The 15,125-nt window shown below is 34.1% G+C and overlaps 1 protein-coding gene across 2 annotated transcripts in view; it reads left to right on the forward strand.

Annotated features, from left to right (window-relative positions):
- LOC142338419 (uncharacterized) overlaps positions 1-14,042 on the forward strand; it is a 138,529-nt gene extending 124,487 nt beyond the window's left edge. For both annotated transcript variants that reach the window (XM_075388174.1, XM_075388176.1), the window contains exons 5-6: positions 7,589-7,928; positions 13,614-14,042. In XM_075388174.1, coding sequence (XP_075244289.1) covers positions 7,589-7,928; positions 13,614-13,858 — 585 coding nt within the window. In that variant the 3' untranslated portion in view covers positions 13,859-14,042. The remainder of the gene's footprint in view (positions 1-7,588; positions 7,929-13,613) is intronic.
- Positions 14,043-15,125: the final 1,083 nt, after the last annotated feature.

A 15,125-nucleotide genomic window follows, 5' to 3' on the forward strand; every position in this document is an offset into this window, starting at 1 on the left:
TCTCGAGTATGGTGAACCTATTCTTCTTGGTGGCTTAAAATTACTGTTTCCGTAATATGGTTTCGAGTTTATAAATAAAGATTTATTAGTGCTTCTCTGTCGAGAAGTGTCTCGATTTTACCTACAGTTGCGCCGTGAGCAATAGGGAAAAATAGTGGTTTACCAGTTATATTATTTGATGTGACTTGTTTAATTGGGAGATTTTGATTCCCTTTCATTTTGCTTTAAGAATTTTGCTTTTGAAAATTGCTTGATTAAAATTTTGTTTTGAATAATTGGTTTTCAAGTGGATTTACATATCTTTTCTCCGGGCAAGTGGAAACACTGTGTCCTGATCCTGGACATTTTTTTGAGGAATGGTTATCCTTTAGAATTTGGATTATTTGATACCTGTGTCGCACTACGTTGATCCCATGTGCAGTATCTTGTTCCATAATGCGGAAATCATCTAATTTTAGATTATCTATATTTAAAAATACATTATTTATGAATGATGAAAGAGTGGAATTTGAGCTTATTTTATGTATATCTCTGTGTGTTCTACTGATATCTAATTGATGAATTTTCTCAACTAGTTATGTAAATGGAAGCTGTGGTTCCAAGGCTGTTGAGTTGTGATTAGGAATCATTTCAAGAGGTATTCTAGCTAGTTGTGGATCAAGTGCTTTGAAAGGTGAGTCATTCATCTGTCCAATTCTTATATCTGGGGCGTTGTTAACATATGCCTTTTTAGACACTTGTACAATTCTGAGTGCTAATGTTTTTATTTGTTCTCATTGAGCACGTGTTAATCTTTCTAGGAGTAATTTCGCTTGTGTTTGCCATGTCTTCTGAAATTTTTGACGAAATGTTTGCCAGTTCTTTTTAATTTCTAGTGTTAAGTGTGAACACCTCTGTTGTGCCGGGCAGATTAAAGACGTTTGTATCATGGCTGTTGTGTAAGTATTGCTATCCATGTTTTTTTATTTGGAAAATGCTAACTTTCTCTTATTGTAGCATAGTTTTTTTGACGACCGGGATGGCCTGAAAGGTCGTGTGAGTGTGCGATATGAAATACTGTTAAAAAGAGAAAATGGTAGACATAGTTTTGTAACTGTGTCTCTTGTATACAAAATAGGAGTGAATTTGTTTGTTTTACGCTTAAGTCTCAAAAATTTCTATTGTAGTGTAAAAAGCCCGGATTGTTAAATTAGGAACAGTAGGGGGGTTTTTGAGTTTTTTCCAAAGAAAAATTTGTCGTAAGACAGGGTCTTGCTAATGTATTGCTTGTAGAAATCTATCAGTGATTTCTGTTTGTTCATTTTAGAAATAGTCGTATGTTTTTGGTGATTTAGGTACGAAATCATCCATTGCTGGAAATGAAATTTTTATATTTTTTATCAATTCGGCATAATTTCCGTTTTGTTTATTAGGTGTAAATGGTTCTGTTTTGTTCGTGTTTAGTGTAACATCCGTATGTTGTACTATAGGGTAGTTTTCTGAATATACCTGGTTTTGTTTTAACTGTTGAGTTCTGTGTTGGTGCACATGTTCTAAAGGCTGTACTTTTATATTGGTGCAGCTCTGAGGTTTTCTGTTTTTAGATTTTTTATTATATATGTCTGATGTCTGTAACATTGTGTCTGTTGTGGTATCTTGAAAAAAACATCGTCAAGATGCATGATGACCTTACCTTGACGAATTAGTGGTTTGAATATTTTACTCGTAAAGGATGAGAAGGCGGTTGGGCCGAAAGAAATATCGTAAAACAATCATTTCAAACGGTATTGTATTATTGCCCTGCAATAACAAAATTTGTGGGTCATTGATAGGGTTTATCTAATGGCATTTGGTTATACGCACTCTTCATATCGGATATTGAGAAAATTGGTCCTTTTTTTCGTGTGATTTCAATTTGTATTGGCTCTTTTGGCTAGCTACATTTAGTTTTGCAATCATTGTGTTAAGTTGACGGGGTTCTAAGAGAACTTTTAGTCACTCTCCTATTTAAGTATGATTACTGGGTTAATAAATGTTTTCCCCTTAGTGAGAGGATCTGTATTTACTGGGGCAACTTTATCGAATTGTTTTAATATGTCAAGTAAGCGCTGTACTTTTTTTTGTAATTGTAGGGGTATACGATTGGTTCGTTGTTTTTTGAATAGTTTTGTTGCTTTTAGGGGTAAGTTTGCTTCAAATTTGAATCTTCCTACATCAAATTTGGAAGCAGTGTTCATATTGTAGTAAGAGTTGTGTAAATAGTTCAATCTGTATTTGGTTAATTTAGTGTGTTCAAAATTGAACATTTGGAAGAAATTTTTCTCTGTCTCTGCGAACATAGAAGTGTCAAACGGTATGTGAAAAGTTTTCTGTTGTGCTTTATATTCACGTTCCTGTTGCTTGGTTAGGTTTAAGCAATTTAGTTTTTTAAGTGTTTCTGAAAAACCGTATGTACGATAATCGGCAGTATAGGCCTTCATGAACTCTGTGAGTTCTATAATGCAATATTTCATGGTGTGTAGGTACATAAGGGAAACATCTTGTTGTGCATGCGCAATTAGCTTGTTTACAAGTGTTAGTGGTTGTTTCAAAAAGATTTTGAATAAGAATTCGAATAAAGGATTGCAAGGCGCATTCCAAAATTTTTTAAATTCATTCTAGAAAAGAACATATTTTTGCTTAGTGGTACAAATGAGAAAACAGATTTGTAAATTATGGTTCCATCTACAAATTTGGTTTTGCACTGGTATGCAGTGAGTGATTAAGTCAGGATTCTGTGCTCAAATGTTTGGAAATATAATGTATGTTCTCTGATAACGGGAAGTAATCGTGAATAAAATGGTGGTGGTTTTTTGGAAGATTCATATAAATTTCAAAATTTTTTCCCATATTTAGTTTTGAAGACAGTCCATGAGATGAACATTTTTTAGATTCTACATTTTTGCTAGAAAATTAAATTTTGTTTTTACGTATTTGAGAAGTGAAAGGTTTTTGTAAAGTTTGTGTTTCGATAAGTTCTGTGTTCCGTTACGTTTGGGTAGAGAGCAATTTTTACAGTTCCGTGTTACTGTAATTTAGAGTTCGTTGCTGGGAGAACAAATATTGAAGCTTTCAGTTGAAAATTGTGGTAGTCTTTGATTTCATTCCAAGTATCATTTTTTAATACATTAAGTGCGGCGCCCGAGTCAATAAAGTTAATTTTGAGATGTGGTGGAGGTGATTTTGGTATGACCAAGCGTCTGTCGTGTAAATATTGTAAGTTGTAATACCCAAATGTTACTTTTACTCGACGTGGAAGGTATGTATTCTTCTGTTAGTGTAATACATTCTTACTGACAGTTGAAGTATTCGTCTTGTGTATCTTGGTTGAGTTCTAAGAGTAAGTTTTCTAACTGTTGTTCTTAGAGTTGTTCTTCTGAAATAAACTTTGAGTTTCTCTTTGTTCCGTGTATGACGTTGTGTGTTCTGTGTGTTCTTGGTCTAAGAGTGAATTAAAGTAATTTCGTACATTGCGAAGGCGATTACGTGAGATTGGTCGTCGTGAACGATTTCAATCTCTATTATAGTTAGGTGGTTGCGATCGAGAGTTATTAGAGTAATTGTTGTATTCATTATAGTTTGGTCTGTCCGAACGTTTTGTGGTCTCGAGTATGGTGAACCTATTCTTCTTGGTGGCTTAAAATTACTGTTTCCGTAATATGGTTTCGAGTTTATAAATAAAGATTTATTAGTGCTTCTCTGTCGAGAAGTGTCTCGATTTTACCTACAGTTGCGCCGTGAGCAATAGGGAAAAAATAGTGGTTTACCAGTTATATTATTTGATGTGACTTGTTTAATTGGGAGATTTTGATTCCCTTTCATTTTGCTTTAAGAATTTTGCTTTTGAAAATTGCTTGATTAAAATTTTGTTTTGAATAATTGGTTTTCAAGTGGATTTACATATCTTTTCTCCGGGCAAGTGGAAACACTGTGTCCTGATCCTGGACATTTTTTTGAGGAATGGTTATCCTTTAGAATTTGGATTATTTGATACCTGTGTCGCACTACGTTGATCCCATGTGCAGTATCTTGTTCCATAATGCGGAAATCATCTAATTTTAGATTATCTATATTTAAAAATACATTATTTATGAATGATGAAAGAGTGGAATTTGAGCTTATTTTATGTATATCTCTGTGTGTTCTACTGATATCTAATTGATGAATTTTCTCAACTAGTTATGTAAATGGAAGCTGTGGTTCCAAGGCTGTTGAGTTGTGATTAGGAATCATTTCAAGAGGTATTCTAGCTAGTTGTGGATCAAGTGCTTTGAAAGGTGAGTCATTCATCTGTCCAATTCTTATATCTGGGGCGTTGTTAACATATGCCTTTTTAGACATTTGTACAATTCTGAGTGCTAATGTTTTTATTTGTTCTCATTGAGCACGTGTTAATCTTTCTAGGAGTAATTTCGCTTGTGTTTGCCATGTCTTCTGAAATTTTTGACGAAATGTTTGCCAGTTCTTTTTAATTTCTAGTGTTAAGTGTGAACACCTCTGTTGTGCCGGGCAGATTAAAGACGTTTGTATCATGGCTGTTAGTTTTAGAATTCAAGCCCCATGCTACGCTGAGTCGATTTGTTCGGGTCTTGCTGTTCTTGCCATATTCGCTGTAATAGCGTTTAGAAAATCTTCGGTAGTGTACGTTGGGTCAGAACCATCAAACGGTCTTAGAAACTGCTGCATGGCTACTGAGCCTCCCCGATAAGATTATATCATTTTTGTGTTACGTCTAACAACTTTTGAAGGTGTTTGTGGATAGTAAGGGGTTGGAGCGTTTGTTGTCTTTTGAGTGTTTTGTGAGTTAAATTATCAAACAAAATTTATTATTTGTTGTGGTGTTAATTGAATTTTTAGATTGTTAGTTGGCGCTGGTTGAAATGACGTATTTAAAATAACTGATTCACTATTAAAATGTACTGAATTTTGTGGGCGTGGTAGAGGTGGATTTAACTTAGTTAGTAGTGAAAGATTGTGTCTAGCGGATTTGAGTTTTGTGTCACATCAGTTGAGTTCAGAGGTTGTCTATTTCTATGATTTTTGTAAATTTTTGTTTTGTTATTATTATCACTAAATACTTGCTATTATTATTCTTATTTTTATTATTATTATTATTATTTTTTTATTACTATTATTATTTTAATTTTTTTTACTACTATTATTAGTATTATTGGTTTTGAGATCAATTAGTGAAAGAGTTTTTACAGTGTCTGATGACAAAAGTGCTCCATCGTTTAACAGTGTGGAATCAAATTCAGTTCAATGTTTGCATTTAAGTTGGAGTCCATCGTCCTTGAATGAACTATAGTATCTATATTTTCTACTAGTGATGCTTCAAGGGATGTATTCGTGTTTTCTGTAAGATTTGTGAAAATAAATGATTGGTTTTCGGCATTAAGATTTTTAATTTCAATTTTTTTATGATCATTTTTTTTGTACATTTCCTGAGGGTACATCTGTGATGATAACAAAATTTCCCGGAAACCAATTTGGATCATAGATATAGTGTTGTGTTTCTGGTAGTTGATCTATTAATTGGGTGTGTTTGCGGACGGTAGGTTTTTTAGCCTGAAAAGTTTGTCTTACTAAACTTTTCCAAACTCTGTGTATATACCAGGATAGAATTTTGAGGGAGTCTAATATTTTCTCTTTTGATAGAGCGGCATCCTTTGCAGAGCCTCTATATGTTTTTAGGTGGTTGAAACCTTCACTTTCCTGTCGAGTAATTTTATGTACGCTTTCTTTTTGTGATTGTGAAGCAGCGGTATTTAGTGTCGACGCTAGGCATTTTAGAAATTCAAATGATGATTTTCTAAATGCACCAGCTCTATCAGAGGGTTGTAATTCTGTCCAAATTCCGTTAAAGAATTCAAATAGTGTGTCTGATAATGCATTAAATAAAATATCATAGATGAGTGAGATATTGTAATTTGTGAGTGGCTGGCGAATGAAAAGAATTGATCCACATTTTGTGAGTTGAGTTCCGTAGATTTCAATTAAGTATGAAAGAGAAGCGGTCCATGAGATTTGTGAAGCTCTATCCGGTAAGGAAAGGAGAAGCTGTTGCTCCACTGCAAAATAGTGGTATTTGAGTTATTTTGCTGTGTTTAAGAGTAGGCTTAATTCATGTTGGTGTTGCTATTATATAATTTTAAGAGGTAAGATTTCATGCATGAGACGTTTGTTCTGTTGTGTAAGAACGGCTAATTATAATTTTTTGGAATGTGTGTCCGATTTTGATGATGTTTGGCCAGTGTGACGGCTCATTTTGTTAATACTAGTGTTTTTATGTGAATTTTCTTAATTATTTGTTGGGGTTGTGTTCCCCGTTTTCTAAATCTTTAGCGTAAAGAGAGTAAAAAATTATTAAAACTAGCTCTAAGTCTTGTTCACAAGAGAGAATAATGTGTTTTGTGTGAGTTCTTTTTCCGGTCGAATTTTGTTAACTCACTGGTCGCACCAGTTAAAGCAGACTCAAGATGGGCTCCTTTTGCAGCCTTCGGGTGTAAAGAGCTAGGGCTACTTATTTCTGCGCGCGAAGTAGGCTTACCTATATCTCTAAGACTAACCGACTCAGAAGATAAACTTCTATTAAAACGGTGGTAATACACTATAGCACCGGAGTCATGTGTATACATATGATGTATCTAAACTAACAGAATGAATAGAGTTAGTGGGGCATGTGCTTTCTAGAAGAGAATAGTGTCTTCTCAGTCTCTGATTGGTTGGAGGTGTACATCCAGTATTTCTACTGCTACAATATTTCAACCTGTAGATAATCTTAAAAAAAATTGTATATCCTATTGAGGCTACACAAAACAGTTCATGAAGCATACTGAACAAGACCAGAGAATGAACAAAATAGCATGAATTGAGTGATTCACCAAAAAAGGTTTACCTGTTGATCGTAGACTTAATTTTTCGTAACGTAGCGAAGTCACTCAAAACAATTAATTGCCACTCCAGAGCGTGCAAATTATTTAAGATTTTGAATTTTTCTTGATCTATATTAGATGTATCCCAAGCATATCAGTTATTCAGTTAGTTTACATTCTTCAGTTTTTAATAAATATTGAATTTATATCGGCTTTGCACATAATCTTGATTGAACTTTATGACGCTTGTCTCTCAGAATGAATATTTAGAAATTTTTCGACAAGTGAACTGTGAAGAAGATTGCTTTGCGAGAGCGCTGACTGGCGTTCCATTAGCGAAGCCATAGTAGCATGAAATATTAGAGAAAGAGTTGAAATAATTTCATGTAATTTTCTTGGCAAGTCGTATTTAGCAATCAGAAATGGATCAAAAGCTAATCATCCAAAAATCATGAAAAGTACAAATTCAAGCAGAAATTTCGAGACCAATCTATATGAAATAAGGAATATTGTGTTTCCTATATGGAACAATAAATTATTGTGTACTGCACAAACTAAACGTTGATCTTATGAGGATGGGTCAGTATGAATTTAGTTTCCTGGCTGAATTTGAAATAAACAAAAGCTCAACTGATATTCGAAGAATTTGGAACAGTGGATTGGCTAGACCCCAGTTTAACGCATTTGTATTTCAGACTTACGATATACCGATAGACGGCAAAACTTCATTGGAATTATTGATGGAGGCGGGTGTGCAAAATGCAAGTAAATACGTGACGGAATTCGGATTCATCGTGGTCCAAGAACGGACTAGTGCATCGATGACATTTTACCTAACACTGTCAAATTACACCGAGGGTTTCGGCGATTCACAAAATTTTTGGATAGGGCTGGACGTGATGAATAAATTAACCTCACGGTATACTTGGATACTTCGAATTGAAGCCCGGGTATCTGGAACTGGTTTGTTTGCTATTGGAGAGTACCACAATTTTAGAGTAGCTTCACGTGACCAGAACTACCGCTTCAATATAGGTAATTTCGACAACTTTGGCTGTTGAACTCAAGTCTTCGTAGACGCAATGGTCATAAAGGACCTCAATAATGGGCATAAAGATGCATGCAGCAAACAGACAATGCACCTCAACTCGCATTTGATAAAAATGCAGTGAAAGTCAAAAATAGAAACGCAAAGCGTAAAGCTCTAGCCAAATAAATGCTCTCTGATTATTTAGCTCAGTACAATCAGTAACACTATTCATTGTGAGCGTCTACCGGTACCAAATTTGTGAGTAAATTTAATCGTTGTTATTACCTGACATCTATAATTTTTCTATGTTCATGCATCGTGCGTGTGAAACATATTTACAAAGTTTGCGGACGAAAAGGCGGTGCCCCACATGGAAATTCCAGTCAAAGTTTTTCACCTTTAAACTGTAAGTGAAAACTGCTTTGCCGCAAAATATGTTTGGTGCGTTCCATCAAGAATTGTGCGGCAGATTAATTGCAGTATAATCCTTAATCTTAGTAATCTTGAACATGGAACCAAAAAATTAAGCAGCAAAAGAATTAATTTTCAGTGAAATGCTCTAACAGCCGAACGTAAGTACTTTTCACAATCAGGTGATCCCATGTTTCATTTTAAGGTTCTTAAATTCTTTGGGGAAAACACTTTCAAGAAAGTTAAGCGCTTTTCGCATTGAACGAAAATCAGCACTTGAAAGCGTTAGCCACTTTCTTTGGAAGTAAGTTTTTTTGTTACCAGTAGACGCTCATAATTTTGTTTTAAGGCCCCACCCGTACTGACCGCAAGTCAATATCACTAATTGGCAAGTTTATTTAAAGGTATCCGTACTGATTCAGAGCTACAATCATAACATATTTTTATTTGTCAGTCTTGTGCATGCTTTGGCTAAGACTTTCCAAGTCTTAATCCTGGTGACAAGAAAAGTACCCCGTAATTGCGGCACATTTTGAAAATCCTTCTTCTGATTGAAAAATGCTTCTTTCGCCGGATCTGGGAATAAGACACAGTATCGCATCTATCAAGGTATCTGCCACCTTGATTCCATATCACTTGTATAGGCTTGACCAAAAAAGTTTTGCCAACTGACCAAATTAAAATTTCTGATTTTGCAAATGATAGAATTGTTAGAATTATGCTGCGAAATTTGAAAGGTAAATAACATATTGAAGCGCTGATTTTTTGATTTATGGGCTACTTTAAAAGTTTTTGAGAAAAACTGGCTCGGGTTTTTAATTCAATTTCAGGGCTTAGGTTAGTCTTTTTTCTTCAAAATATGTCAGTAGATTCTTAATGTTTATAATCAAAAAGAAATTTATAGAATATACAAGTAATGGGTAAACAATATTACTATCCGATTGAGTTAAAACATATGTTAAAATCAACTTCCCAGAGAATTGCAAAGTTCTGAAAGCTTCTGGTTGATTTATGTAGTTTTTCGAGATTTTGATGGAAAGAATAGCAAACGCCATATGGTCGTTAGAAAAATGATTGCTCCTAAAGTTAACTAGCAGAAAAGAATGTAGAGCGATCTTAATATCTTGATTTTTATTTCTCGCGTGCAGTTCGTGCAATTGATTAACGAATCCAGACCCGAGTCAAGACGGATACAAGTTTCGTTTTACGTCTTGCTTTAAACTCGGCAGGTCGTAAGTTACTTCTTGAACGAGTGAGTTTTGATTAGGCTTGAACCGAGTAACTGCCCAGTTCACAGTATCGCTTTAATTAAAGAAACCTCGAGGTCGATGACTAGAGTCATAAAAAAACACAAATTAGAAAAAAGATGCTTAAAACAGCTCTAATAAAGTAGTGTGGAAATAATTCTTTTCGATTAACTCCTTCAAAAACTACTGAAACCAACTGATCATGAAAAACAATCAAAATTTGTTCGTGGCCGTCCCGAGTTCACTACACCAAAAAGCGACTTAAAATATCGTCGGTAGTATTGTGAGAGAGCTTCGATGTCTTCGGCATCTTCGGTATCGTCGTTTTTGAACGCAACAGAGATTCGCAACAATACTGAATCTCGCTTATGTTAAATACCGAGTAAAAACGACGACATCGACGTGAATTTTTTTTGGTTAAAAACGACGATACCGACGATATCTTATATGTTTACTAAAAACGACAATTTCTCGACAAGGGATGTAATCAACAGTCAAAAAGCACAAATCGTACCACTCATAGAGTTGAAAAATTCTCTTCACTTTTGATCCGATTTTGATTCAGCCGAGCCAGAACCGTAGCCCACTTGCCTTTTAAAAGCGTCAAAATGCGCCTTATTGAAAACACTCCTGTTTCGACTTGACAAGACAAGGAGGCTCGTTACTGTGCGTTCGCACATGATGTTCCGACCCGCGCTCATCTACATTTTGACTTAACTGTCTTTGGACGTACATTTTTCACAAAGAGATAATAAAAGTAGATGTTTGAGTTTAAAAAAGTTGTTACACAATCAAACTAATAATTGAATTAAATAATACCATGTCTCATTACAACAAAATCTGCCAATTAAAAGACATTAAAAAAATCAACCACAAAAAATCAAAAACAAAAATTACACGGCAGAAACTCTAAAAATACCTAAATTTGAAAGCACCTAGTAAGAGCGTCAAAAAGCAATCAGTTAAAACCTTAACAACACAAATTTACTTTTTCCTAATTATACAGCAGACGAAAATTTTTTGTAATGAGACAAAGTATCAAGTCGACAAAAAAAGAATAAGAAATGAGGCGAAACTCAAAAATCAACATTTTTTTAAACCAATTATTTTCAAAAATCTTAAAAATCATTAGCTTTTCTAGCTTTTATTAATTCGTGATAAATTTACTTAAATCATAATGAAACCAATAGGACTTGTTTTTGGTTAAATTAAGCGATAAGAATGGACTAAAGATGCGAAAAACTCAACAAAATACGTGCAAAAATTACAAACTTTGCGAAAACACAAATTAGCGAAGCCATTAAAATCATTAGATATTTTCTGAATATTATCTAATTTTATTTCAATTTCTATCTATAATAAATCAGCGAAAGTTATTCTGAATGAGTAAACAATTTCAATGGGGCCACATTTGAAAATCATTCGGAACTGTTATTACGCAACTGCTAAAGGAAGAGAAAAATAAACATAAAAATACCACTCAAATAATTTTTGTGAAAACGCATATTGTCCAACAAACAAAACATCAGTTACGTCGTTTTATCAGAAAACATTTAAATTTTAAAACACAAGGAGTTGTATGGGTCCTCTCTATGTTGAGAATAAGTTACAAGTTGACGAAAAGAACAACAAAAACTGAAAAATTTGAAAAATCGTTAAATATCCTAAAACGTATAATATCATAAACTTTAAGACTATGGGGTAAAAACTGGCTGCTTTAGTCAAAATTTTCATTCAATTCTCAAGTTAAAGCATATAAGACCGGTCAGCATTTTACGGCAACCTAATAGCATTTTACGGCTACCTAATAGTATGCTGTAGAATAACAGCAAATTCAAGAAGAAATTGAGCGAGAAAAGTGTGAAAGCCACTAAAAAATGAACATTTCAGTTAAAAAGTTTTCTACATTCGATTCAGTTTTTAACAGCACTGCAATTTTTCTTCCATTCGACTCCAATAAATCAACAAATATGGACAAAAACATTAAAACCACGAAATTTTTGAGAAAACCCCTATTATCAACGCCATTAAATTCAATAGCTTTCTATGGAAGCTAATAAGTACGCTAAGTTACTCCTCAACGAAAAGCCAAGATGTTTTCATTCATAAGTCATCAAAATGACATTACAATAAGTCATTGACTACAAAAACCAATAAATACAGGCAAAACTCAAAAATTAAGTAGATAAGTTAGAGAAGAAAGTGTCGAAGCCAATTAAACCATAAGCTTCTCTGATAACTTTATGTATGACCCATTGAACGTCTTCTCTAAGCCAATGAAACTAACAAAGTTGGGATAATTTGTTTTGATTCAAAAAGAAACCAAAAATTACAAAAAAAAATAACCAAAAAAAATTACAAAAAAAATGAACCGTGCATTGAAGTCATAACACCAATAGTTAGAAATTAAAACCCTAACCAAAAATTTTTGATTGAATTAGAAAAGAACAGGGTTCGCACAATACTGAGACTGACTTACATCTCACATAAATAAGTTTAAGATCGGTTAATGTTAAAAAATATTTTCTCGAAAAATCATTTTCAATGACTTAACAGCCATTAAATTCAAAAGCTTTCAACAGAAGTCAATAGAAACGCTCAATTGTGCATTGATTGGAGTAAAAGGATATTTTTCATACATTAGTAATCAAAAACACATCACAATAGGTCTTATGATTATGGAAACAACAACAAATACAGGAAAAAACCAAAAATTCAGGAGAAAAGTGCGAGAGGAAAGTGTCGAAACAATTTATAACATAAGCTTTTCTCTAAATTTTTTTATCCAAGATCCATTAAAGGTCTTCGCTGAGCCATTGGAAGATATCAATATCAGGATAATGTGATATGATTTCAACAGGAACCAAAATTACGAAAATATCAAAAACTTAAAAAAAAAATTTGAAACCGTGCGGCATTGAAGTTTTTTAACATATATTAAGAAGATGAAACCACTTAACAGATTATTTTTGGTTCACATAGAAAGGAAGAGGGTCCTGTTTTTACTGAGACTGACTTAAAATTCGCGAAAATAAGTTTATGATCGGTTAAAAAAATTTCTCCCACTTTTTTTTAAAATCCTAACAGCCTTTAGCTGTCCACTCAATGATCTAGATAGGTTTACCTAATGCTCATTACGAAACCTATTACACTTTTAGTCAACGAGTGCATGCCATGGGACTCCAAAATTAAGTAAAACCTCAAAAAGGACATCAAAATTTCATTTAAAATTACGAAAACTCAGAAACGAAGCCAAAAAAAACACGAGCGGTTCCTTGAAAACCAATTTTTTGTTGATTGGGCTTCATTAGGCTGTAAATCAGGTTGGTCATTAACGGAACCTTTATTTGAAAGGTGACTAGTATCTAAGTGACTTAAGAAAACAAAAAAATATGAAAGTTTTCTAAAAAAAGAGCTCTCAAATAGAGCTCTCAAATTATATCATTTTGTGGCGTGAAATGTAATTTTGAATTAAAACTTTATATTAAAAAAGCCTTAATTTAATGACAAATTACACTAAAAGTGAACAAAATCATGGCAAATATCCGGTGTTCACACAAAACTTCAATCCTCAATAACTCCTCGATAATAAACAACATTAAAAAAAATATTTTTAGTTTCGAATTCTACGCTGGACGAGCTTTTTAATGATACCACTCACATTTCTCTATGATGAATATATCGATCAGCCAAAATTGTCTGAACAAAAACCAATTTGAGTATATAGTCCCCCCCCCCCCCCCCCCCCCACACACACACACACACACACACACACACAAATGGGGTCGGAACAATAAGTAACGTGGCTTGATCAGAATTTCATAACTTAATAAAACTGGTACGCTCAATGCATTTAAATTCATTCACGTTTTCTAATCACCTAAACGGAATTGCTTGTCTAGATTGTTGTTGCAGATGCAACTCATTCAGTGAAACTGACTTTTTCGCCGGCCAATTTGCAGTATCTTCAATACCTTCATTAGATACAAAAATATGTTATCTATCAGTAGTTTCTATGCAAACCGTTTTCAGATTACGAGATCTCCTCTGCGTTTGGCTCAGATTTGCTTCGAATGAATGCGAGACCTTTCTCAACCTCATCTACTTGTGCTGGAAGCTCGCGATACCGATCTGGTTGGTGGTATCCAACCGACTGCGGGGGTTTCATGCTGAACGCGCCTATGCTCGGCCAGTCGTACGCTCACAGTACATACCAGGCAAGAGTGACATCGAGCACTTACGTAACTTCAACCAAAATGATCATCAGACGTGCTTGATGAAGCAAATCTATTAATTCAAGAAATTGCGGAATATTTCAGAAAAGGAACCCATGATAAATTTTTCTCGATCTATCGAACACTGTTCAGTTCTTATCTGTAGCTCTTCAGATACTTGTAACATTCAGATTCACTTGTCATGACTGAAATTTTCATTCATTCAAATTTTCACCTATCATACCAGCAAGTTTCATCAAGAAAATCTCTCGAAATTTTATTTCTTTTTATTGCGTAACAATTTTTCATGATATTAACGAGATTTGCTTTCTGACAGATTTAATCACAGAATTATATGTATCGGGGACTGAATTCGAAGTATATTAACTCAAGAAAACGCTCAGGAAGGAAACAAGTTTGGCAGTGAACTTTCTCTTGCTTCTGAAATAAGGTTGATTTTGGTAGAAATGAGACTTTTAGAAAGACATGGCCCGTAATGAAATGGAATTTGCATTAAATCCAGGAGATTAAAAATTGCACACATAGTGTCCGTCAGCCATCAGGACAAATTGATTGTTTTGGGGTATCACTGACTCGTAATTGGGTGACAGAGGATTAAATAATTTCTCATCGGTAATATGTGAGATAAAAAGTCATCCACACGGAGAAAACGATATGTTTTATTAGGTGTTGCTGTTAATATCAAAGGAGGCATACCAATGTACAAACCGAAAAGCAATCGTGATTGCAGCAAATTTGGGATTATATCATGTGACGAAATTAGGGCAGATACCTTAAACTCTGTTACCTTAAACTAAATTGGACTATTTTGATAGATCACTTGCATGACGGATTTGGTGAAGAAGACAAAATTTCCGCTTTGAAAAGTTTATAGTGCAATACAAATAAGAAGGATCGCTTGGTATTGTGCGTTGCGCAAAAAAAATAACATTAAGCTTGGATGGCGTGATAGCACTATCAGCTCGGACGCTACAATTATAGGTAAAAGTCGACAGAATTCAATGGAAAGTCAGTGATTTTTCAGCGATATTCCATTTTTAAGTATTTTTTTTGAGGCCTTTAACGTGAATGATTGATAGTTTTATCAGGTTTTAATTTGTTTATCAAGTCTTTCGATAACACGTCTGTTCAAGTTAGATTGTTTTGGTGAGCAAGTGATGTTTGAAAGATTTTCGAGCAAAATAAGTGAAGACTGTAATCAGCCTCAAAAAATCAAAAATAATTTAAGCAAAACAACGAGAAAAAACAGCTCCACAAATTCTGAAAAACGTCTTAAACAATTGACAACCTAAAGAGCTGACAATCGATC

Source organism: Convolutriloba macropyga, chromosome 4 (assembly GCF_964194025.1).
Source record: "Convolutriloba macropyga chromosome 4, txConMacr16.3, whole genome shotgun sequence".
In the NCBI taxonomy this organism is placed as follows: domain Eukaryota; kingdom Metazoa; phylum Xenacoelomorpha; order Acoela; family Convolutidae; genus Convolutriloba; species Convolutriloba macropyga.